Source organism: Rhinolophus sinicus, chromosome 17, assembly GCF_057876585.1.
Source record: "Rhinolophus sinicus isolate RSI-liver-muscle chromosome 17, RSI-T2T, whole genome shotgun sequence".
Classification (NCBI taxonomy): Eukaryota; Metazoa; Chordata; class Mammalia; order Chiroptera; family Rhinolophidae; genus Rhinolophus; species Rhinolophus sinicus.
Window position 1 is genome coordinate 120480836 of NC_142517.1, and position 24342 is coordinate 120505177.

Genomic DNA, 24342 nt, shown 5'->3' on the forward strand with positions numbered 1-24342 from the left:
GAAATGCAAATCCAAGCCACGAGATACCACCTCACACACATTAGGATGCTAGGATGGCTACTATGAAACACACACACACACACACACATGCACACAACATAAAACAACAAGTGTTGGTGTGGATGAGGATAAAATGGAACCCTTGTGCACTGTTGGTGGGAATGTAAAATGGTGCAGCCTCTATGGAAAACAGTATGAAGGTTCCTGAAAAGATTAAAAATAGAATTATTATATGATCCAGCAATTCTAATTCTGGGTATATAACTAAAAGAATTGAAAGCAGAGTCTTGAAAAGATATTTATACAGCCATGTTTATGGCAAAATCATTCACAGCAGCCAAAGGGAAGCAACCTAAGTGTCCATTGACAAATAAATGGATAAACAAAATGTGATACATGCACACAGTGGAATATTATTCAGCCATAAAAATGAAGGAAATTTTGGCACATGGTACAACATGGGTGAACTTTGAGGACATTATGCTCAATGAAATCATCCAAAAACAAAAGAACAAATACTGTATGATTCTAATTATATTATGTATCTAGAGCAGTCATATCCAAAGTCACAGAAAGTGGAATGGTGGCTGCCAGGGGCTGGGGGAGGGGAAAAGGGGAGTTATTTAATGGGGACAGAGTTTCAGCTTGGGAATGTGAAACAATTCTGGAGATGGGTGGTGGTGGATGGTTGCGTAATAATGTGAATATGCTTAGTGCTACTGACCTGTACGCTTAAAAATAGTTAAGATGGTAAATTTTATGTTAAGTGCATTTTACCACAAGTTTTAAGTCTATTTTTTTTTTAATCCAGACCTGCCACTTCCTACTGTGTGAATTTTGGGAAGTTAATTTAATTTCTCTGAGCCTCCGGATACTCATTGTAATGCAGGGACACCCTCCTTTAAGAATTCCTAACAATAATACACATGAACTGCCCTACACATTGCATGGCACAGAGAGGTATTTACAGACGATTAGTACCATGAACTTCCTCCTCCACACCCCTGATGTGTGCAGCGTACTGAGGAGGCCGCGGCAGGAAGGAGGCAGCCCTGCCTCATCCTCCAGGGCACTGTCTAGAATCCATTTCAGAGCTGCCCCAGAGGGAGCCCAGCTCTTCCAGAAACAGCTCCCAGTGGGCAGAAAAAGAAATGAGTACAGCAGACACCCCATCCGATACTTCCTGTCTCCATTTACCTGTGTGTCATACAAACAGTACCATGCTCTGTGTTCTGTTACATGGGAATGCTTGGGAAATAGAGTTTTAGCTCACCAGAGATGCCTTGCATTGAGAAAACAGTAGCAGCTAGCTGTTCCTGGGAGCCCACCATGTGCTAGAATTGTTTCCTATAAAACATGTCATCAGTCCTTAGTAGAAATCTCCTAAGTATATGTCACCATTTCCATATTTACAGATGAGGAAACTGAGGCCCCAAGAGGTTAAGTGATGTGTCCGAGGTCACGCTATGAGCCAGGTGGGTCTGACCACAAAGCCTGTGTTCTTTCCCACGGGCCCTAAGATTCCACACCTGCCCATCACTGCAGTGGATTGTGTCCTCTTCGTAGGGCTGTTCATAAAATCTACCCAATTCAGCCTTGTCCCTTCTCATCACCTGAACAAGTGACCCTGACAGCCTGGGTCACTTGGCATTTGACATCCCGTGAAGTGGGCAGAGAGAGAGGGGGGAGGACCAAACACACTGTGTGATCTTTTCCTTTTTCTTTTCTTTTTTTTTCCTTTTTGTAGTCAGCTCAACATCTAAACACAGAAAGCCCCACCTGAGCCCTGAATTACTCCCTCCTTCTGCTCCAGTCCTGGCCTCCTGAACCCAAGGATACTTCTTTGGTGCTCACCTGTGCTGGGCATCTTTCAGCAGTTCAGACAAGTGCCAGAATGGCCTGCATACCACAGGTCAGCTGGGGAAATGTGAGGGCAGGCATACAGAGTGGAAGCAGAGGCCACCACAGGCAGGGCCCTGATTCATGAACAGGGACACTTAGGAGGACAGAGGGCTGTACCTGTGCCTCATCAAGAAACAGAGCTCCTCATCAGGGTAGGTTCACCTGCGTCACCCCAAGCCCTCCAAAGAAGGGAGCCCACAGAGCCTCTCACTTCCCAGGGGAGGCTCCTCCCGACACAGAAGTTTGAGATCCTGAAAGGCTTCAGCTGGAGGGAAGGCAGGCCCGGGAAGCCCCACACCTTAGCAGGCTTCTATCTTCTGGTGTCCGGTGCAATGAGACCCATCCAAGAAGCCCACCCTAGCCTGCAAGCCTGAGTCCAAAGTACATCGCCTCCCTGAGTCTATTCCCCTGGGTTGTCTCCAACTTCCCCACTAACTTTGAAGACCTTCCCCTGGCACAACACCACACTCCCTGGAAACCTAGGACCCCGTGCTCTGTGCTGCCCTGGCCCTGCCATGGCATCAAGGCGCAGGGTATGGGGCTCCCATTTTACTTGTTGAGCACCACAGTATGAAAGTGACTTGGCCCAATTTCCCAGTGTCCCCCACTTCCCACACACATAATCAGGGATCTGCTGGCCTTAGGCTTTCAGGGATAGAGAGCAAAGGTATTCCAGTGCCAGACAAGCCCTGGAGGACAGAGCCTCCACCCTGCAGGAGAAAATCACTCTTCACTCCCACTGACATGGCTCCCCTCCAACCACCTCCTACCCATCCATCCATCCGTCCATCCATCATCCACCCATCTATCCACTCATCCATACAGCCATTCGCCCACCTGTCTGTCATCCATCCACTTATCCATCTATCCATCTATCCATCCATTCATCCATCCATCCATCTATTCATCCATCCAACTATCCATCCTTTCAAAAAGTGTTCTTTCCCATCTAGCTTGTGCCAGGCCCTGAGCTGGCTGCTGGAGGCCCAGAAAGAAAACAAGGTCAACAAGTGGGACAAGAGCTCTGTTGGAGGTAAGTAAATACAGCACAGGCTGGCCCTGGCTGGCTGGGTCTCGGAGCACCCAGGAAGCTGGATTCTGGCTGCCTGTGGTTGGAATTCTGCTCTGTGTACATGGCCTTGTCTAGAATTGCCTCCTATGTGCATGTCTGGACTTTGCAACAAGACCCCGGGGGAAGGAATATGGCTTTTATACATTTGTGCCCCACCTGATGGGGAAACTGAAGCCTAGAGGTAGCTGTGTGGACGGAAGCCTCCTGTCCAGGATGGTGGGTCCAGCACATTCACTGGGTCCTGGAACTCATCTGGTTCCCCATGCCATCCCTCTTGATGGCACAGGTGAGTGTGAGCAAGGGATACACATGAAATCTGCTCCCAATGCATTGTTTCTTTGCCAATTTGACATCTATTCCCCTCTGATGGCTTCATGTAGTTGCTTTTCAAATCACTCCAAATTTTGCCATGTATTTAAGAAGAGGCCTGGTGTTCTCCCACTTGATTTAGTTTTAGGAGCACATCAGGGCGGTCAGTGTTCACTGGAATCACCTCATCAACCAGCTCAGGGGACTGGTGACTGGGTATTGAGCCCAGCCTGAACATGTCAAAATAAAGAGGAAGAAAGTGCCCTCAGCCCTATCTCCACACAAATGTGACCGTGCCTTGCGCCCTGCTTCTAACTCTCGTTGTTTCCCCTGCACTCAGATAAAGTTAGCCTCTGGGAGACTGACGGATGCTAGAGGTCACGGTGACCTCACAGAAGCCACAGAACCCAGACTCTGTGGCCCCAAGGAACATCGCAGTATATCACCGTCAGTCCTGCAGACTCCAGTTATACGGGGTGTGTACAGTAATCGTGGACAAGGAGCAAAAGGTGAGTGTGTAAAAGCATTAATCGCACTGTCTGTGTGGATCCCTTCTGGGAGGGATGCTTGAGACTGAACAGTGTGAGTCTGACAAAGAGAAGCCGTGGGCTAAGCACGTCATGGGGTCATAGGTGTTGTCCATCCATTAATTTCTCTCATGCCCAGAATACACCTTTTACTGATGAGAAAACAGACACTCAGAGACGTAGAGGCTCATGTCCAGGCACCTGCAGTGGCCATACCACCTTCTCCCATACACACTTCAATTAACCAATGATGGTTAATTTTATGTGTCGACTTGGCTGGGCTCCAGGTGCCCAGACACTTGGTCAAACAATGTTCAGGGTGTTTCTGTGAGGATGAGATTAACATTTAAATCTGTAAATGGAGTAAATCAGATTGTACTCCCTAATGTGGGTGGGTGAGCCTCATCCAATCAGTTGAAGGCTTGAATAGAACAAAAGGTTGACCCTCCCCTGAGTAAAAGAGAATTTCCTGCCTGAAGAACTTCAAGCTTAATACTGACTCTTCATGTTTCTACAGCAGTTTCGGTCTTTGAGCTCAAAAGTGGACATCGGCTGCACTGATTTTGGACATGCCAACCTCCATAACCATGTGAGCTAATTCCTTGTAATAAATAAGTAAATATATATATATATATATATATATATATATATATATATATATATATATATATATATATATGGTGTGTCTGTGTGTGTATTTGTGTACACACACACACACATTTGAAATACAAGGCCTGACAATTAAGTTTGCGAACTCATCTGAGAAAAAGTGCTACATCCCTCATTGCTGAATATCACTATGGTCACCTTCAAAGTACTCCCTTTGGGAAGCTATGCACCAATGCCAGCACCTAGTCCACCCTTCAAAGCAGTTTTGGAACTCTTTCTGGAATGACCATCAGAGCTGTCGTCATATTACACTTGATGTCCTGAATGTCATCAAATGTCTTCCTTCCTTTATCTTCGGGTAAAGAAAAAAGTTGTTGGGGACCAGATCAGGTGAGTAGGGAGGGTGTTCCAATCTAGTTATTTATTTACTGGCTAAACACTCCCTCACAGACAGTGCCGTGTGAGCTGGTGCATTGTCGTGATGCAAGAGCCATGAATTGTTGGTGAAAAGTTCAGGTCGTCTAACTTTTTCATGCAGCCTTTTCAGCACTTCCAAATAGTAAACTTCGTTAACTGTTTGTCCAGTTGGTACAAGTTCATAGTGAATAATCCCTATGATATCCAGAAAGGTTAGCAGCATCATTGCAACAAGTTTGCGAACGTAATTGTCAGACCTCAGAGGGTTGGTTTCTCTAGAGAACCTTAATACACCATCTCTCTAGTAAGCCCTCTCACCACACACCCCCAGCCCAGCCTCCAAGTTGGGGAGACACTAGAAAGAGGAGCTGGGAATGGGGCAGAGGAGGCAGTGCATGCTGGCAAGACACCAGGCCCGGTGGGTCCATCCTACCTCCCCCGATGGATGTCATGGGTTTCTGTGGGTTCCCAGATTCCTCGTGTGGGAATCGGGAAACGTAAAGTCCAGGGTTGACATGGGCCAAGTGGCAGGTGCCTGGAGAGCCCTCGACAACAATGGCTCCACCGCCTGTAGCACACGCTTATCCTGCGGCTGAGTTTCGGGCAGTGGCTGCTCTGTGCTCCACAGGAGAGTGGGCAGTGCTTTCCAGGGGTCCTGGCAGAGACGTGGTTGGGACTGTGAGTTCCAGGCCCCTCCGGGGGTCCTCAAGCCTGGAACTTTCACCCCTACTCCTTATGTTAGAGGTGGAGTGAGGGGTTCAGGGCCTCTCCTAAATCTGGCTCCTTCATTATATCCCACATCATCAGATTGGGCCATGGGACTCACACATTATTTTTCTACTCTTAGAAACATTTCGGCCTAGGCAGCTTTCTCTGTGAAATTCAGCAGTGAAGGTGGCTGTCTGGCTGGACTCAGAGTAGAAGCTCATTCATCAGCCGACTGTTCCTGGTGCTCTTCCAAGGATGGCTTCATGGGGTGGGGTGGGGGGCCAGGGGGTGTGCGCTGCAGGGCCCCAAATGCTCTTTCTCCTGGCCCAGTGTCCCTATGCCAGAAAGTGCTTCCATGGTCTTGCAATCTGTGGACCCCCTGCACTAAACTGAGGAGCAAGGCCAAGGCCAGACAGGGTGAGAGACTTCTGGATGTCTCAGAGTAGCCTGTCCTGGCCTCAGCTGACTAACAACCCAAGCTGCCCTGCCCCAACCCAGCTGCAAGTAGGTGGGCACCAGCCAAGGGCCTGTGCCCAGGCCTGGCCTGGCATAGCCAGGTTCCACAGGGCTGGTCCTGCCACAGGTCACCGACTGTCCTAGGCCCCAATCCACTATATTGGGCCTGTCAGGCCCATCACCCAGAGCCCCTCCTGCCCTCGCCCGACTCCTCAACCAAGTGCTTATGACCTGGCAGACCATGTAGCCCAACCCCACAGCTCCCCAAGTGCCCCTGCCTGGCTGGCTTGCAGCTCGTCTGACCTTGCCTGGACAACAGCGTGCAGGAGTCTTCTGCTGGCCCCTGTCATAGCAGGGACTGCGCCCTGCCTGTGCCTCCCTGAGCTCCCCGTTTGGGGACCTTCCCATCAGCAGCAGCAGATACTGCCTGACGTCCAATATGTGACCCCTGCCAGCCTCCCCTTCTCACCTCCCCCGTTCCCCTTCCCAAGACCCCTCCAGCACGCTGATCTCTGCAGGCAGGACCCTGCTCTTACCACCCCTCCTTCTCCTGACCCCCCTACTCACTGCTCACCCCTCCTATTCCCTCTCCTTTCCTTGCCTAAGTCCTCCATCCTCAGAGGCATGGTTCATCTCCCTTTGGACAAAATATACAAGGCGGTGGCCATGCTTGGCGTACACTAAGCCTGTATTCTTTTTCTGTTGGCCCTATTTTGGCTTCTATTTTAACTTCCCAGTCATCTCCAGATCCATAGGAGGCACCCCCTCAGGCCCAAACCCCCATTAGTCATGCACTGTGCTCCAGACTTGCACCCCCGCACACGTGAGCCATCTCCGGGCCTCCCCCAGCTCCTGGCTCACAGGAAGGGCAGCTGGCTGAGGCTGGCTCCAAAGCACATTTTCTTCCCAAGCAGCTCGCAGTCCAGCTGAGTGCTACCTTCAGGGCCCATCACATGTGCTCAGTGTACGGGAAACCCAGCCTCAGTCTGCAGAATGCCACGCTAAAGGAGAGACCGGGCCTGTGCCAGACTGCAGGGGCTCATGAGTGGGAGACTGTGTGTGTGTGTGTGTGTGTGCCTGTGAGTGTGTGTGTGTGTGCGTGTGCACAGGGGGTGGTGTTTGTGCGCAAGCACACATGCGTATGGTGTATGAGCAGTGGTGGTGGTGTGTGTGTGGGATGTGTGTGCAGTGTGTGTGGTGGTGTGTGTGTGGTATGACTGGCGTGTGTATGCATGTGCCTGTGCATGTGTGATGTGTGTGCATGCACACATGTGCACGTGGTAATGGTGGTGGTGTGTGTGCATGTGTATCCACATGCTTTCTGGGACTATGTAGGGAGGGCTGCCTTACACAGGGACACCATTTCTTCTCATTACTTCCTGGAAACCACAGAATTGAAACCGGGAAGGTGGGGTTCGGGCAGCTGCAGATACACAAGTGGAAGGCAGAAGAAGAGCTTTTATCCTTGGAATCACCATTTCTCAGTTGCGTTGCTTTGGGCAAGTTACTTAGCCTCTTTGAGCCTCTGTTTCCTCATCTGTAAATGGTGATTGGCACACAGACTCGCAGGATCGTGCTAAGATGCCAAGTGTGAAGAATCTGGGCAGTGCCCAGCACCAGGAGGGCTCGTCCTCAAGGAGCCCAGCCCTGAGCCCATAGCCCACTAGGAAAGGGGGAGTTAGATAAACACCCAGCCATCAACCCACCCAGGGAGGGACAATAAGGAAATGGGGTGTGAGAGTGAGAAAGCCCTGCCAGGCTTGGCTCAGTGCTGGGAAATTGTAAATGCGGCTTTATTATGTAAAGCGCATAAGTGATTTTCAGTATAATTAAGATGGATTGCTCTAATAATCCTGCAGGGCCCAATTCTGAGCCACATTACTAGGCATTTACAGGGAGTTTTTTGCACTTGGCTTCAGTGAGCACCAAGGCCCAATAGAGGAACACCTGGAAGACACAGTCCTCGAGCCAGCTGCCTGGACCCAAGCCAGCAGAGGGGCCTTTGCCAAAGCTCCAAAGGAAGCCCTGCAGAACAGCCGTGTCCTGGGAACACTGTCCTGACCACTTACTTCTGCAGAACAAAGCCAGCTTTCTCCATGCTCCCTCTCAGACTCTGCTGCATCACCCACACAACCCTTGTGGGATTGAATTATCATCCCACTGCCATGGTAAGAGAGCAGAGGGTACAAAAGAAGAAACCGAGGTCCCAAGAGATCATGTATCCTGTCCGAGATCACTCAGCTCATCAAAGACAGAATCAAAGTCAGATGAAGGGACCTAACCGAGATCAGGTTCCATCTTTCTCCGCTGCAGAAGTCTCTGCTATAGCACCTGCCAGACGGCCATGGAATCACGGCTCGATGAGCCATGCATGGTGCCGAGCAGCTCACTGAGCCCCATTTCACTGAAATGTTATTAATAATGCTAGTGGCTGGCATTATTATTATTATTATTACTATTATTATTAGCAGTGCTTGCTATGTGCTAGGCTCTTTAAATTAACATTTTGAGTAATTCCCACTACAACTTTACAAGGTAGGCAGTAGTATTATTATCACTAGAGGATAGATGGCTTGGGCCACGTGGCTGCTTAGGGACTGTGCTGAGTGTCTGTCTGAATCTCTCTAACCCTGGAGCCTGCACAGCTCAGGGGACTCCAGGTGTCAGGAAGCTGTTTCTTGTAAAGATGTGAGTGATCCAAAATCTACCTATCAGAGAACCATGTTCCCTCAAGCCTGGGGAGCTCCCTTCTCCCCTACAGCAGCTCTCCCCACTCCGTCCACTTAGGGGTCTCCCACTCCACCCCAGGGCCTACCCCACCTCCCCCCAAAAGGCAGGTTCTGAACCTTCCACCCTACCTGGGAAGGCCTTGGTTCCTCACTGGACAAGACATTCTAATCTCCCTAAGCCTCAGTTTCTTTATCTTTAAAATGGACATAGAAGTCATAGCAAGGCCTGCCACACATGGCGACCAGGAAGACCAAGGGCCACAATGTCTACAAAGCTTGATCCGTATTCATTGCCAACCTCCCTCCTCATGCCAGGGTCATGGAGGGGCTGAGGCAGGTCTGTGTATGTGGGATTAAGGCCTCACTCAGAGGAGCTGGCTCTTTGCCCCTACAAAGCACACCTGGGGCTGAAGACTAGATGCAAGGGGGGGAATAAAACGAGGAGAAAAGAAAATTTAAGCTGCAGATGTTCCATCCCTTGGAGCCTGATTGGACTGATGGGGCCTCCTTGCTGCAGGAGGAGCCTTCCACCGGGCCCCTAGTGGGGCCTGCGTGTCCGAGCCCCCAGCTCCCAGGACTCCACATGCCCACGGGAAAGGACTTGGACAGGCCAGGCTACTGGGACACCCCACAGCTCCTCCCTCTGGGCCATAACCCCCAGAGCCTTGGGGAGCCTACAGTCTTCCTCTTGGCCCTGGCCTCTGCCTCCTTGGGCCCAAGGAGCACACCGAGCCCCCCAACAGTTGACCTTACCCCATAGCACTTGGGCCAGAAACTGCCAAACTTACCAGCAGTCCTCACAGGGCACTGAGTGCCTCCTAGGGCCTTCTTAACCTAGAACTCTCCAGCCACGGTCACCTGCTCTGCTGAACATTCTTGGGCAAGTGGGGTATCTTACAAGGATGTGGGGGGCCATGCTCAGAGCAGCACTCAAGGTAGGGCTCAGATCGCCTCACCTTGCAGTTCTTCACTATGTGGCCATGTCAGGTCCCTTACCCTGCTGTCTGAATGTATAAAATTAGGAAAGTAACACCCCCTCCCATGAGCTCACCCTCCCAGGCAGTGGTTCTCCATTTACAGATCACACACCAGGCCCCCCTTCTTTTCCTGTCTCAGTAACCCTCTGACAGGGCACAGAGCTCTGTGGGAGGGACAGCAAGGTCAAGGCAGTAAGCAATGTCACTGACTGTTCCTCAACGTTTCCTCTGGGTTTCCTGACAATGTGACAATTTTCTAGGCTAGAGCATTGTGTAAGTTTAAAACCCTTTTAAAATCCTATAAATGACTTTTGGTAATAAAGCTTAACAACATGGAAAAATAAAACTATTCACCCAGAGCATGGATCTTACAGTCAGAGAGATGTGGGTTTTTATCTGCTGTTTCATCACTTTGCCTGCAGGACTGACTCCCAGCCGGTACCGGGAGTGCTCACGCTTGCCTCACAGGCTGGTGTGGTGCTCGTCCTTGCTAGTCAGCAAGTATTGTCACCTCCCTCTGGGTGGTGGGGGCAGGAGGGGTGTGTCTTCAGCACAAGTGCTCTTTCCAGACACTTTATAAGATGATTTCTTTGCAAGGTGACCACAACTTTGCAAGGTGACCACGTCGTTGATGGAAGGGCATCACTTCCACCCATAACTCATGAGTGGAAGTGTCGTCTGCTGCATGCTGACTAGAGCCTGGAAGTGCCCACAGAAGACCCTCCCACGCTCTCTCCTCTCTTTGGCGTGACGCCCACAAGGTCCAAGAGAGGGGCTGCTCTATCTGCCCAGATCTCTGAGTGGCTCTGATCAGCAGACTCCCAGGCAACCCATATGGAAAACGAACATAAAGGACAAATAAGTGTTTCTTTGGGCCACTGACAGGTGGGGGCCTATGGCCAGGGCCCGACCTTGCCTGCCTGGACTGATATAATTACTGTAACAATGAAATGTGACCATGTGCATGAAAGCACCTGGCTCACAGCAGGTTCTGAAATGATACCTGTGTCCCCTTGAAGCTTAAAATTCAGAGGATAAGTTCTCTCCTTCCACAGCAAGAATGTCAAACACCCCGCGCAGAAAGGACACGCACTGGTGCATATGAGTGGTAAGTGAGGGGAGCAGATGTTTTTCCCCCAAAAGCAGTGGGACTAGGAAGGGGGTGAGGACACACAGAATCCAGGTGGGGAGACGCACCGAGAGCATGCAGCATGTCACTGTCCCCACCATGGAGACACCCAGGGCTTGCAGGGATTTCACACCAGTAAACAAACCCTAAGGCTGCAGGATCCCTGGCTGTGGCTGCAGATGGGGAGGACGAAGAGAGGGAGAGAGCCTTGACCAGGAAGCTAGGGAGCAAGGAGCAGGACCTCGCAGGCACCTGGCAGTACGCCCAGCACCCAGCAAGGGAGCAGACCCTCGGTGAGGCCCCCGCATGGCCTCCTCCGACTAACTGCAGAGCCAGTGGTGCAGACCTACCTACACACCTCCTATCCACACACCTGGCCCTCGCTAGCAGCCACTCGAGGCCAGAGCCTGTGCGCCAAGGTCCACATCCACTACTGTCCACTCCACCTTCTCAGCAAAGTGAAAACCCTGAGGGAACGATCATTCACCTCCTCCCAGGCCTGGTGGAGCCTCTTCATCCCATCACCTCTGAGGAGCTTCTAGCATGGCCCTTGGTGACTGCAGGCACATAATGAATGGTGTTTCATAGACATGTGGGAAAGGCTGCCCCCTGCACGTGACACAGGAGGAGGCTGGCAAAGCTCACCCAGCAGCAGCCACAGGCGTCTTCTCTGCTGCAAGGCCTCTCCTTGGTCACCAGAGAAGCCTCCATCAGGACCCCATGCACAGCAGCCCCACCACTTACAGCCTTCAGTGCTAAATCAATCGCCGTTTGCTCTGGCCCCAGAGGAATCAATTTCTAGCATCCTGCTGACATGTGTATTTAAATGACTGTTTCCCAGATGCAAATACCTATAGCAGTTAGCTAGAGATCTGTGCTGGCTAGCCCTTAGGTAAGAAGCACACCGTAGCCCCTACTGTGTACACACACGTGTGTGTGTGTGTGTGTGTGTGTGTGTGTGTGTGTGTGTGTGTTCCCGGGGTGCCAGCGCATGGCTGTGCAGCTCCCAGCACAGGAAGCTCAACAGCACTACTGTCTACTACTCGTGTTTTCTGATGATGCTAAGAGGCTCCTTTGAGGAGCCATCCGCTAGTGCCCTGACACACTGGTCTCTAGCAGGATTCCCGTTGGTTGTGCGTGTCTGAAGGTATCTGTGATTTGAGCACCGTGCTGGGTACACTGGAGGCACTTAGTAATGTGTAGCGATCGTTATTTAGCGACGAGGTTCAGTACATTGAAGTCCTTCCAAACAGAAGGGAAAGGAGCTACACTATGCCAAGCACTTGACACATTTTCACAAAACCCCCAGGAGATGGCACTCTAATTACCCCCCTTTTAAAGATGAGGCACCTGACGCCCAGACATGAAGAAACTTGTCTAAGATCATACAGCAAAGAAATAGCAGATCCAATTCAGCGAACACTGTATGCACATTTATTCCCCACCTCCTCCCTTCCGCAAGGTGTCAGCGTGAACCCAATCTGCCTAATTGCCCCGACTCCATTGCTTCTCGAGGGGTGGTAGACGGCAGTGGCCACAGCGTCCATTCACCTGGAGGCCTAAGACTGTGACCCTCTTTGTGGCTGATGGGGTTGGAATAACAGAGTACGCTCAGAGACCCAAAACTTCTCCGTGCTCAAGTCCCCAGGAGTGGAATCCACAGGGACAAGCAGGCTGCCACCATGCTGGCTTCCTGCCCTGACTGAGCCCTAATCCCACTTTGCAGAGCCCTCCATTACATGCCCTTGGGCCATAATGCTCAGTCCTTGCCCTGTTGATGAAAAAGTCTGCGTGCTGTGATCCTGGCATAGACCTGTGTCCTGGTCCATCTCTTGTTGCCTAAAAGGACCCAGGCCAGAGGATGGCTTTCCTCTGCTCCAGGAGCCTTAACTGGGAACACTCAGTGGCCAGGGCCAGTCATCCGGAGGTTTTTTTCACTCAAATACTGGTATCTGGGCTGAGATAACTAAGGGTGGACTCAGCTGGGACTTCCCACCAGAGCACCCACATGTGGCCTCTTCACACCGTGTGGGATCTCCCAGTACGGAGGCTGGGTTCCAAGAAGAAGAGTCTCAAGAGAGAAAGTGAGCTTCTCAACAGAACCAGGAAAGCTGCATGGCCATTTCTGAAACTAGCCCTGGAAGTGACAAAGAGTCACCATTCATGACCAGTGAGCAAGTCACTAAGGCCAACCCAGATCAAAGGGAGCGGAATTAGATCCATCTGTCATGGGGGAGTGGCCAGTTCCCATTGCCCAAGAGTATGTGGGTGGGAGATAAGGCCCTGCTTTCTTTGGAAAAATTCCCTGGAAGGGAAGAAATGTAACTAATAAGATTCAGGGACCACAGCTTCTGTCACCCTATGACAGGGCTCCTAACGGCTGCACTGCCCTGACCCACCCAGGGATCAGTATGCATAATCCTGCCTCCCCAGAGGGGGAGCCACTCACTGGACTAGGAGACTCCAGGCCCTCTGCAGTGTCACCAGTCCTGAGAAATGTATGTTGGAAGGTTGGAGCCTCATTCTTCCCAGACAAAGAGAACATATTCTGGCAGCACGTCTGGGCAGAGAGCCCCTTTGTCCTTCAAAGGTATCCAACATTCCTATAGCGTCAGGTGTACACTATAACAGCCTCGATGGCCAGCTCATCAGAGGAAAAATGCTCTGGTCCTCAGCATAGCCATGAGCTTCCAGCAGCCAAGGGCCCTGGTCTGCCCCAAGCGAACACCAAAAACTGAAGGTCATTCCCACAGAAGGGTAGAGACATCCCATGCCTGGGGGTCCTTTACCTTTTCTCCTGCTTCTCCAGGGAAAATCAATACCCATTTGGGAACTGGCTCCTTGTCCCATCAAGACCACCTTTGACCAGTATAAATGCAGCCATTGTCTCTACCTGTCATATGAATCTTAGATTTCAGACCTGTCTCCAAGACTCGTTGGAAGTCCGCATCCTGTTGTGCAAGGAGCCTCAGGATAAAGAACTTAACTGTTAGGGGGGGGAAGGGAGATGAGCAAGCTTGCTTCAAGGGCTATTGCACATCTCGTGATATCAGAATCACCCCAGAGCCTTAGAATAGAGACATTCTGCTTTGGACTTGTGGCTCAATGTGAGAAGCCATTTCCCCTTCTTCCCAGGGCAGTGGCTGGGGTCCAGCTCTCATAAAGGCAATCAGGAGAGTCCTGGACGCAGGGAGCCAGGGACCCCTGCATCTGAAACAGGGAAGAAGAAACTGAGAACATGGTGTGTGAGGAGTGGCCCCGTATAGCTCACCTCCACAGAGAGGGCCAGGCACCCCAGCTCAGCTGTATAAACTGCTCACGGCTATGTGGGGGACATGCCCTGAGGACTGCCCAAACTACTGATGGCAGGAGAGGAAAGAGAGCCAAGACCATGCCAAAAGAAGAGGACCTGAAGAAATGTTATTGTGATTGTGACTCTATATTTCAAAGCAGGCTGGTAAGTCCTGGAGGAAACACAGCTTACGCTGGATTTTAATGACATTTGAAACCAACAACAGAAAATGTGTCCCAAATCAGCATGCAACTAATTACCTAATGAAAAACATAAATATGGCCACCACAGAAATCTGAGGATGTGAAAATCACAATGGGATGCAGAAAACCGAGTAGGCTTTATAGATGCAGGAGCTGAGCTCAGTGACCGTAAAATGGAAAACAAAACAAAACAAAAACTAGCTATGTAGGGCCAGCCAGGTGGCTCAGACTGTTGGAGCTCCGTGCTCCTAACGCCGAAGGCGGCCAGTTCAATTCCCACATGGGCCAGTGGGCTCTCGACCACAAGTTTGCCTGTTCGACTCCTCCACTCCCGCAAGGGATGGTGGGCAGCGCCCCCTGCAACTAACAATGGCAACTGGACCTGGAGCTGAGCTGCGCCCTCCACAACTAAGACTGAAAGGACAACAACCTGACTTGGAAAAAGTCCTGGCAGTACACACTGTTCCCCAATAAAGTCCTGTTCCCCTTCTCCAATAAAATCTTTTTAAAAATAAATAAATAAATAAATAAATAAATAAACAGCTATGTAGGGAATGTAAGATGTGGAATGGTGAGCGCTGGTCTGGAAGACACAGGTCTGAACTTAAACCTTCATTGGGTCCCACTCTGTGCCTCAGTTCATTCCTCCTAGAAGGAACACATGGGCTGCACTGAATCCCTTTAAGGCCATGCTCATCTCTAGCCCTACATGATTCTCTAGGAGCAGCGAGGAGATGGCCAAGAGCTCGTTGTTTGCAGACCCTCTGGCCCCTGATTGTGGAGAGAATATCTCTGCCCAGCAATAGGGATAAACAGGACAATGTCCTAGAGATGCTTGACCTTGCTCCTTGAATACTAAAGGACCATGGCTTCAACCTTTCCCAGAAGAAGGATCTCACTTTAAGTTCCTCCCAATTCCAGTCAAAATTCTTTTGATAGTCATTAAAATTACATAAGTGGCTTCATGCAATTTTAATGTTCTCCACGAGCAAATTCTGTAGGAGAAATCCCCCCAGGCGTCCCCATTGATCATTCTAAGTAGATACAACAAAGCATTTCAAGACATGAGTTTTAACCAGAAAGAAAATGAAATGAATATTTCATTTATGATGGGTCATCTGGTGAGGAATTTTTTTCTAATTTTTTCATTGAAAAACCAAACAACTAAATCTAACCTCTTAAAAAGGCATTGACTAAGCAGATAACAACCTCTTGGACTTATCAAATATTCTTTCCACCAAGGTTCCTTGTAACAACAGGACAGAATTTACAGGTCAATAACCTCTACGACAGTTTTGCCAACCAAGTGAGTTAATTTGGTCCTGCACTTTACAAAGACAGATGTCCTTGTAATGTTTCACTTGTCCCTAGATCTGTCACTACTACTATTTTAATATCCCCACAACTCACCTGTGAGTCAAAAGTTGTGCCTGCAATTTGAGAGCCTCTCAGAAAATCCCCGGAAGCAGTACAGAGCCTGAATCCAGGTGAATTCAGGCCAAAATGTTAACAAGTAATAATCTCTGTATGTGCTGTTGTTGTAACACAGAATCTGGCTGGCCTTCATCTCTGGTTCCTGGGAGGTAATTTCTAAATGTTGGGAATTTTTGAGTCATAGACGTGTCTTTGCTACTTATGGTGGACTCATTGGTGGCTTTATGCTAAGGAGATGACTCAGGATGTGGGCTGACCAGGCCAGAAAGAACAGTCAGGTGATTAAAGAGACTTTGTGCAATGTGGTATCAGCCTAACCTACAGGGAAGAGGGGGAGATGGAGATTGAGTTTAATCACAGAGTCAATGGTTCGATCACACTTATGTAATGAAACCCAGTAAAAATTCTGGACACTGAGGCTCAGGTGAGCTTCCTGGTTTGTGATACACATCAATATACCAGGAGGGAGATGCGTCCTGAAGGCCTAGAAGCTTCACATTTGGGACACTCCGAACTTTTCCCATGTGTCTCTTCATTTGGCTGCTCATGACTTGTATTCTTTGTAGTAAAACTGTAATCATAAATATCATACTTTCCTGAGTTTTGTGAGTCTTTCTAGTGAATTACCAAAGCTGATGAGTGAGTGAGAACCCACATAATGTGTAACCGTTGATCTGCAGTGAAGGTGGCCTGGGATCCCAGAGCTGGCGGCTGTTGTCTGCAGTGAAGGACTTGCCCTTAACCTATGATGTGTGCCCTAAATGCTGGTAATTAGTGTCAGCACTGCATTGCAGCCATACATACCTCCAACTAACTTATTTTCATACTAAGGGACTGTGGGGAGTAACAATTTCCTAATCCAAACTGGTGAGTAATTATGTGGGAAGGGAGGCTGGTGACATCATCAATGGTCCAAAGTGTAGATATTTGGGGTTTAGGGATGAGATAGGAAGAATTCTGAGATGCTCTTCAAGATTCCTGTCCCCTGGTGTGCACACTCAGTATAATCTTCTCCCCTTGAGCATGAGGCTGCACTGTGATTATGAGGAATTTCACTCCTGATTAGGTGATGACATATAACATCACAATTTCAGCCTTGTAAAACCCTGAGTAGAGAACCCAGCTAAGCCGAGCCCAAACTTCTAACCTATAGACATCATGAGACGATAGATGGGTGTTGCTTCGGGCCACTAAGTTTGTCATAACTTGTTATGCAGCAATAGAAAACTCATATGCAGGGAAATCTGTACTAGTTGAGGAAGTAGGAGGACACGAACACAAACGTAGTGAATGTCAAAGCAATCCAGGTGCAAATTTGTCCTGCCGAAGCAAACAGGAGTGGTTTGAGAGAAGAGCAATCAGAATTTTCCACGACATGAAACCAGATTCTAAGATGGGCACCAAAAGGAACTCTTGGGCAGGAGAGAAGATGTTGGCCTCAAAATAAGAAGTTTAATATCTGTCTGCAAACACTGGATGAGCTGCCCTGTGTCAGAGGTATTAGACATGCCCCAAAGACTGAAAGCAAAACAAGACGGATGTGATCGCAACGTAAGGATCAAAGTTCTAACACAGTAAGATGCCTAGAAAATGGAAAAGCCTGCCTTTATTATTGCGACTCCTCATTCATTCCAAGCACACAACATACAATTGAATGAAATTAGAAACAGAACAAATCAGAACAAACAAGTGGAAACTACAAAATGAGTAAGTGAAGAGCTATCAACCGTAGGCAGAGGGTTGGATTAAAAGCTCCCCCAAGCCTACAGTCTCTGTAAGTTTACATTTAAATGTCACTTCGGAGAATCGGACCACATTAGCCAGTTGGTGCTTAGGATGTAGGGATGAATTGAAGTGGTATTAGGTCACAGAAAAAGTGACACTTGAATCCTGCCCTCCTCTCAAGTTTCCCAAAGGAAAAGCATAAACTGAGGAAAAGAAAGATTCTGGCACTCTAGGGCTTTAGCCCCAAACCTCTGGGTAGGAGTCTACCAAGTATAACTTCATCTTGTAGAATACTCTCTTTACATACGCTGGGGTTTCCTGATGGCCTCATGCCGAAGCACACTGAAGTTCTACTCTGACCATTTTACCCCCAAAACAAAAGCCCAAGTAAGGAACCCAATGCCCAGAAGGAGCTGACCTAGGCCACCTGCTCCAGACCTTTCCCTACCCAGGGAGAACCAAACAGTTTGGACTGTCCGTCCTCCTAGGGTGTCCCTTGACTGTCACCACAGAAATTCTCTTCAGCCCTCTGCATAATTAGATTCGTCATTTCCTGACTTTTGTGCCATTGTTTTTATTTGATTTGCTTGCTTAGTAAGAGCACATTCTCTATAGCTTTCTGAGAAAAGGCGCTAGAAGTCAACTTTAAACCTTGCCTAGCTGAAATCGCATTAGCCTTTGTTCTTCCTTGACCAATGCTTTACTGAGTATAGAATTCTAAGATGGAAATACTTTTCTCAGAATGTGAAAGCATTCTTCCATTTTCTACTGCTTTCCTATATTGCTGTTGAGAAGCCTGAAGACATTCTGATTACTGGTCCATTGTACATGGTCTGTTTTCCCTGTGCTTTGGTGTGATATTTCTTATTCCTAGCACTGGATGCCTTTTCACTGGGCCCTTTCAATCTGGAAATTCATGTCTTTCATTTCTAAAATCTCTTTCTTGTATCATTTATGTCAGTTCCCTGTTCTCTCCTCACCCCCTCCCCCAAGAGGCTGAGTGGGGCAACCTCAGAAGTGATGGCAGACATAGCAAGCAGTAGGCTTTCATGCTTGTGTACTGAGCCCTACTCAGGTCATCATGGGAGGGAGCAGCCGATTTCCCAGCCTTGGTTCCAGGGAATCAGAGCCTTCCTTTTCAGAAGCATCACCTGAGTAGGGTCAAAAACAGGCAAATTCTATAACCCCACAACTGTCCAAAGCCAATGGGAAAGCAACAGTTTTGCGGTACTCAAAATCACCCTCTCATCTCAGAGTCCCTCTGCCTAGCACAGCTTGAATTTGCCAATTCAACGGCTACTTCTTCTGGCAACCTTGATACCTGTTCTCCAGATCCCTCTCCCTGAAAGACAGAATTCCTCCCACCCAAATTCTGTTATAAACGATTCCTTCCCCTCTAGTTTCTGTTTTTTCTTTCTGAGACTTGTATTAGCTGGACATTGGACCTCATAGATTGATTATCTAATTTTATCTTTTTTTCCTTTTTCTCATCTCTGTGTGGTGGTTTGTTTGTGTGTGTGTTTGTTTGTTTAATACTTCTGTCTGGGAGATTTCTGAAACTTTATCTCCCAACACTTCAATGGAATTTTTAAATTCCTGATATCATGTTATTAATCTCCAATAACTCTTTCTTATTCTCTGGCTTTTCTTTTTTACATACCACCCTCTTCTTGTCTGAGAAAAGCAATACTTGATCCATTTAATTGCAGTAGTATTCTAAGTAGTCTTCTGCTTCCCACCGTGTGTCTTTGCACACTTCATTTTTCCTGTGGTTTTTCTTTGCTTTTGTTTGGAATTTTTGCTATTGCTTTTGTCTCTTGGTCACATTAGAAATACTTCTCATACGCCTGATGGCTTTCGGCTGCCCATAATCCAGCCTGGGACACTCAGAAGCTGGTTGGACAAGTGGCATGGAAGGGCAAAGCTTACCAGCTGTGGAGTGAAAAGGATCCCCTTGGTTTTTTCTTTACTGAAGAGTAAGGAGTTTGCTTTGCTTCGATACACATTGCAGCTAAGAACTGCTGCCCCACAGATGGCTTCTCTTTCTGTTTTCCCAGGCTTTGGCTGAAACTATCTCTATACCCTCTATCTCACTGGGGTGGGAGTAGCTGTCTAAGCCCCTCTGGCTTGGTCAGCATGAGACCGCTGCCAGTTTATGTGCCATGGAAAAGATGCATGTTCCGTAGGCTCCCCATGGCTGACCACTTCCATGTGGAAAAGTGATTCAGGTTTTATACATACCTAACCCTTTCTTGGTGCTGTTCTCTCCTGACCTCTCAAATTTCTGACTGTTGAACTATTTCGTACAGGGTAAACGCCATCAGGAGAGCTGAGCACCAGCCACAAAGCAGCACAACCATACGAGTATTTCTGATCCTCACAACCCTCCCCAAGGAGCATCTTCAGAGAAAGATATTATCTGAGCCATAGAGCCAAAGCCTGAGTTCTTGCCATGGCAGGCCCTCGCCTTATCCTGCAGAATTTACTTCTGTTCTGCAAAGAGAATGTGGTTCCCAGGGGGACAAGGCATCAGCGTTCCATGTGGAACTGCCAAGCAGGGTGGCAGGGGCACAGAGCGGAAACCCCACAAGATGCTGCTTCTCCTGCTCGGCTCTCTCCTGCCTGCCGCTGAGGCCAGTGGGAAGAACTGTCTGCACTGCTGGCCAGAACTGCCTGCGTTGATTGACTATGACCTGCAGGTTCTTTGGGGCACCCCAGGGCCACCTTCAGAGCTCTCCCAAAGCCTCCACTCCCTGTTCCTAGAGCCTCAGGTCTTTCGGGAACCCTGGTATCTTGGTAAGGCACAGCCTGGAGACCAGGGACCAGGCCCCTTTTTACTTCCCTGAGATTTTACTTGCCCTGAGATTTTACTTCCCTGATTTGCTTTCCTTTCATATCCCCTTCTCAGGTCAGGACCATTTGGAAGAAGAAGCAGCCAAATTATTCAATCACATAGATTTAGCCATTAAGACATTTCGAGATGGTGAGAAAGCCCGATGTCCCATGGTCCCCAAGTTTGTGCTGACAAAGCCTCGTTCTCCAAAGTGCTACAGAGGACCCACTGGGTCTGGGGTGTGGAGATGTTGTGAAAGGTGGGGCAGTTACAGCATCTATCTGTGTGCTGTTTATGGAGTTTGTGTTTGAAAAAAACTGGTTTGAATTCCCAACTTTGAGGAAGCTATGTAATTGATTTGACCTATGAGATGTGGGTGGCCAAAACAGCCTTTCCCTCCTACCCTACCCAGATAAACCGTTACTTCTGGAAGAGGTTCGTGTCCAGAAGCAGCTATTTCTCGACAGGCTGAATGAAATATCTGAGGAGCTGAAGGAGAAGGGTGAGAGGTGGGGCTGGCCCTGCCCACACTCAGCCCTCCACATCCCTCCAGCACCGAGGAGGAGGGCAGAGTGCAGTCAGCGGCCCTTCCCAGACCCCCCCTGGAGCCCCCTTCCCTGCCCATGTACCGGGTGCCTGTCCACTCCTTCTCCTACTTGCATTTCCTGCTCACACCCCAACCGCTCCTGGCTCTGGCTGCCTCCACAGCACCTCAGTTTCTCTCCCATCTCACCCTCCTGGGCAGCCTGCAACAACTCTTGTGGTGAGTATCTTTGGGGACCAGGAATGGGCGAGGGGTGAGGAGCACCGGGCCCACTCTCAGCCTCCTGCCCATCCCCTCTCACAGACCCACGCTCCACACTGGAGGTCATCAACTGTGCCAACTGCAGGGCACACTTCCTCACCTGCAAAGAGCCAACTCTCTGCCCAGGTCAGTGGCCAGAGGCCCATGTGGCCTCCAGCCGCCCCCACCCCCCCACCCCCATCCCAGGTCTGTTGTGGCCTCCTCCTGGATAATCTTCCTCTTCTGTTGAGCCCTGAGCCCTTCTTGCTCTCTGTTGTCCCTGGGGAAGGTGCACCTCCCGAGATTTCTCAATTCCACATGTCCAGCTTCAGAGCCATAGAGCCACCTGCCTCTAGAACCTCTCCCTCGGGGCCTCAAAGCCAGCATGCTGGAGACATGTCCAAACCCATCTCCACCCCGCACATCTGCTCTTCCCTCAGGCCCCTCTTAGCAAACAACCCCACACAAGACCTCAGTTTCCTAAACCAGGAATTGTCCTTCCCCTTTCTCAGTGCATGTGATCACCAAATCTTATGAAATAATTCTTGAATGTGTTGCCATATTTTCATTCCAGCATCTACCTCTCTTCTTCAGGCATCCTCATCCCCCACTCGCGTTATAGCACCAACTGCCTGCCCTCCCTGCCCCTCCTGGCTACATCTTACTCAGCAACCAAAGAACTTTGTCTCAGGAGAAAATCTACCTATGACACTCCCTGCTTATAACCTTCATTGGCTCCCAATTGCCCCCAGATAAAGTCCACCTGCCTTGAAAGGCCCTCTGTGAGCAGCTCCTGCTCACCTCTGCACCCCTGGACTCCCCAGCCACACTGGACAGCTTCATGCTTCTGTCCTTGAACAGTCCGTGTCCTTTGCCTGGAACACAGTTTTGCAGCTTGACAATCTGAACTGAATTTCTACTGTCTTTATATTCCAGCTGGTAGTCTCTTTTCTAAGAAGCTTTCCCTGACCCGCTCCCACCCCCGAGGCTCATCAGCCCTCCTCAAGATTACTCCTTCTCTGCCCCATTCTATCCCGCTTCCCTTGGACACCACACCATAATCGTTTGCCTGTCTCCCTCCTAGAGAGCAGGGATCAGGTCTCATTCATCTTTGTGTATGCTGGGCACACAGTAGGTGCTCAGCAAACAAGTGACTGAGTGGATAGCTAAAATAAAGAAAGAGTGTGGCTTTCCCTCTGAGCTAAGATGGCCCTGACTTCTCCACAAACACCTGGCTTCTCCTTTCACACCCGCAGCTGGGACCCAGAGGAGCGCCATGTGGGCAGTGAGCCTCGGCACTGCCCTACCCCTGGCAGTCCTAGCTGGAGGAAGGTGAGTGACTTCTCCCGTCCCCAGCAACCCCAAGGAAAACACACCTATTCCTTGACAGGCCCTTGTCTACTCTGTTTCCTGACCCAGATATTACATTTTCTGGCGCAAGAAGAAGGAGGAGGAGAAGGCAGAAGAGGTACTGGGGAGAAAACTCTTGCCCGACTCTAGGGTTCCCAAGGAGGGGATGCCGGGTCTGCCCTGGGGGTAGGAAGACTGGAGGCCCCAACTCTGCCTCTTGGGGTCTGGCATCCAGAGCAAAGGGGGAGTGGGGTGGGGACTCAGAATGGCCACCCATTACCCACCCTGAGTGTCAGTAGACATACTGGGGCCCAGGGGCCCAGGACACAGAGACAGCAAAGCTCCAGGTCTTCCACCTGTTCCACAAAGTGCCCTCCACCCCTAGTTTTCATTGTCCCTCTATAGACCCCTTCTCCACCCTTTGCCACCTGCTCTCTGACCAGCATGGACTATCAAGATGGCCCCCTTGCCCTCAGCTTCTGGTTGGGATTGACCAGCAGGAGAGAGGGTTGGAGGTGAGGACCTGTGGGTGGTCAGGGTAGACATCACTACTCTTTCAGCAGGGACCAGGCAGGCCGCTTGTCTCCAACAACTGAATAGAAGTCCCAAAGCTGTCAGAAAGCTCTCTTGTCTCTGGGTTCCAGTAACGCTCCCTACCCTGAGGCTCTTCCAACCTGGGGAGCTCTGAGGACGAGGAGACTGCACTCTCATGGTTTTCCTACACCCACGCCTTATAAATTCCTTCACTAAAACATCCTCCGAGTGTTCTGATTGACTGCACCAGCTGCTTCCTGCTGGGGCCTGGCCAAATGCTGCCAGCACTGTGGTCTCCCCCAGGTAGCCCCACAGGGACTGTCCCATCACCTCCCCCTCTCCCTGCTGGCCCACCTCCATCCCCTTCCTACTCCCCTGGCCCAGCAGTGATAGCTCCACAGGCTCACACCAGCCTCACCTAATTCCAACACCAGAGATGAGGGCAGGGGTGGCCTGCATCTCAAGGGGTCCTAATGTCTGGGTGTCGAGCAGAGGTAGTGAGAGGCCAGCCGCAGGCCCAGCAAGAGCAGAGACTAGCGTAAGATCACCAGAAAATAGGCTCCATGTCACATCAACAGCCTTTGTCCATGTCCTGGCCAACATGTCTACCCTGGGGACACCCAGGTCCCTAGCAGGTCACTGGTGCTGCCAGCAGTGAGGTTTCCCCAGCTTGGCCCATGGGACTTTGCCTCCTTCTGCTCTATCCCCTTCCATGTCCCTTTTCTGGTTGACCCCCAAGGCCATGAGGTTAAATGTGTCCCCAAGACCCAACTCTGCTTCTTCCCCTCAGCCCTGGGCCCCTTCTCACTGATTTTCTGGGCCTCTCAGCCTTAGCCCAGGCTCTGCCCTGACACTAAATGGGACCTCCCTAGCAACCTTGAGGCTACCACCAGGTTGAGCGCTGTGCTCAGCAGGTCAGCACCTGGGGGCTGAAAGAGAGCAGATCTGAGGCCAGAGCTACAGATTGGTGCCCAGAGCCTGGACTCAAATCCTGGCTCTGATGCTAAAGTTCTGGGTTCCCCTCTGTATCTCAGTCCCCCTGCCCCCAACACAGCGAGGAGGATGCGACACTTTCACCAGGTTGGTATGTCCTGACCCTGGAAAGCACTGGGTGTACTTGCCGTCCCGTATTTGCTCATGCTATGGGTCCATGCCCTTCCCCTTCTGCATCCACTGTCATCCTGCTGGGCCCCACAGCCCAGATCCTAAAGTATGGCCTCTGGTTCCTTCGGCCAGCTGGTGCTCCGCCCTCAGAGCTGGAAGCAGGCTGACCTCAGCAGCACCATCCAGTAATAAAGGCCACTTCTTGGGAAGACACAGAGAAACAGCAGGGGACTGAACCGAGACATGAA

General features: G+C 50.0%; 1 protein-coding gene across 1 annotated transcript; it reads left to right on the forward strand.

Annotated features, from left to right (window-relative positions):
* Positions 1-20080: 20080 nt before the first annotated feature.
* On the forward strand, positions 20081-24261 carry TEX51 (testis expressed 51). The gene is made up of 8 exons (XM_074327403.2): positions 20081-20285; positions 20398-20472; positions 20735-20824; positions 21068-21085; positions 21170-21253; positions 22363-22432; positions 22524-22574; positions 24045-24261. Exons 1-8 carry the CDS (start codon positions 20081-20083, stop codon positions 24259-24261), a joined length of 810 nt encoding a protein of 269 aa, XP_074183504.2.
* The last annotated feature ends 81 nt before the right edge of the window (positions 24262-24342 follow it).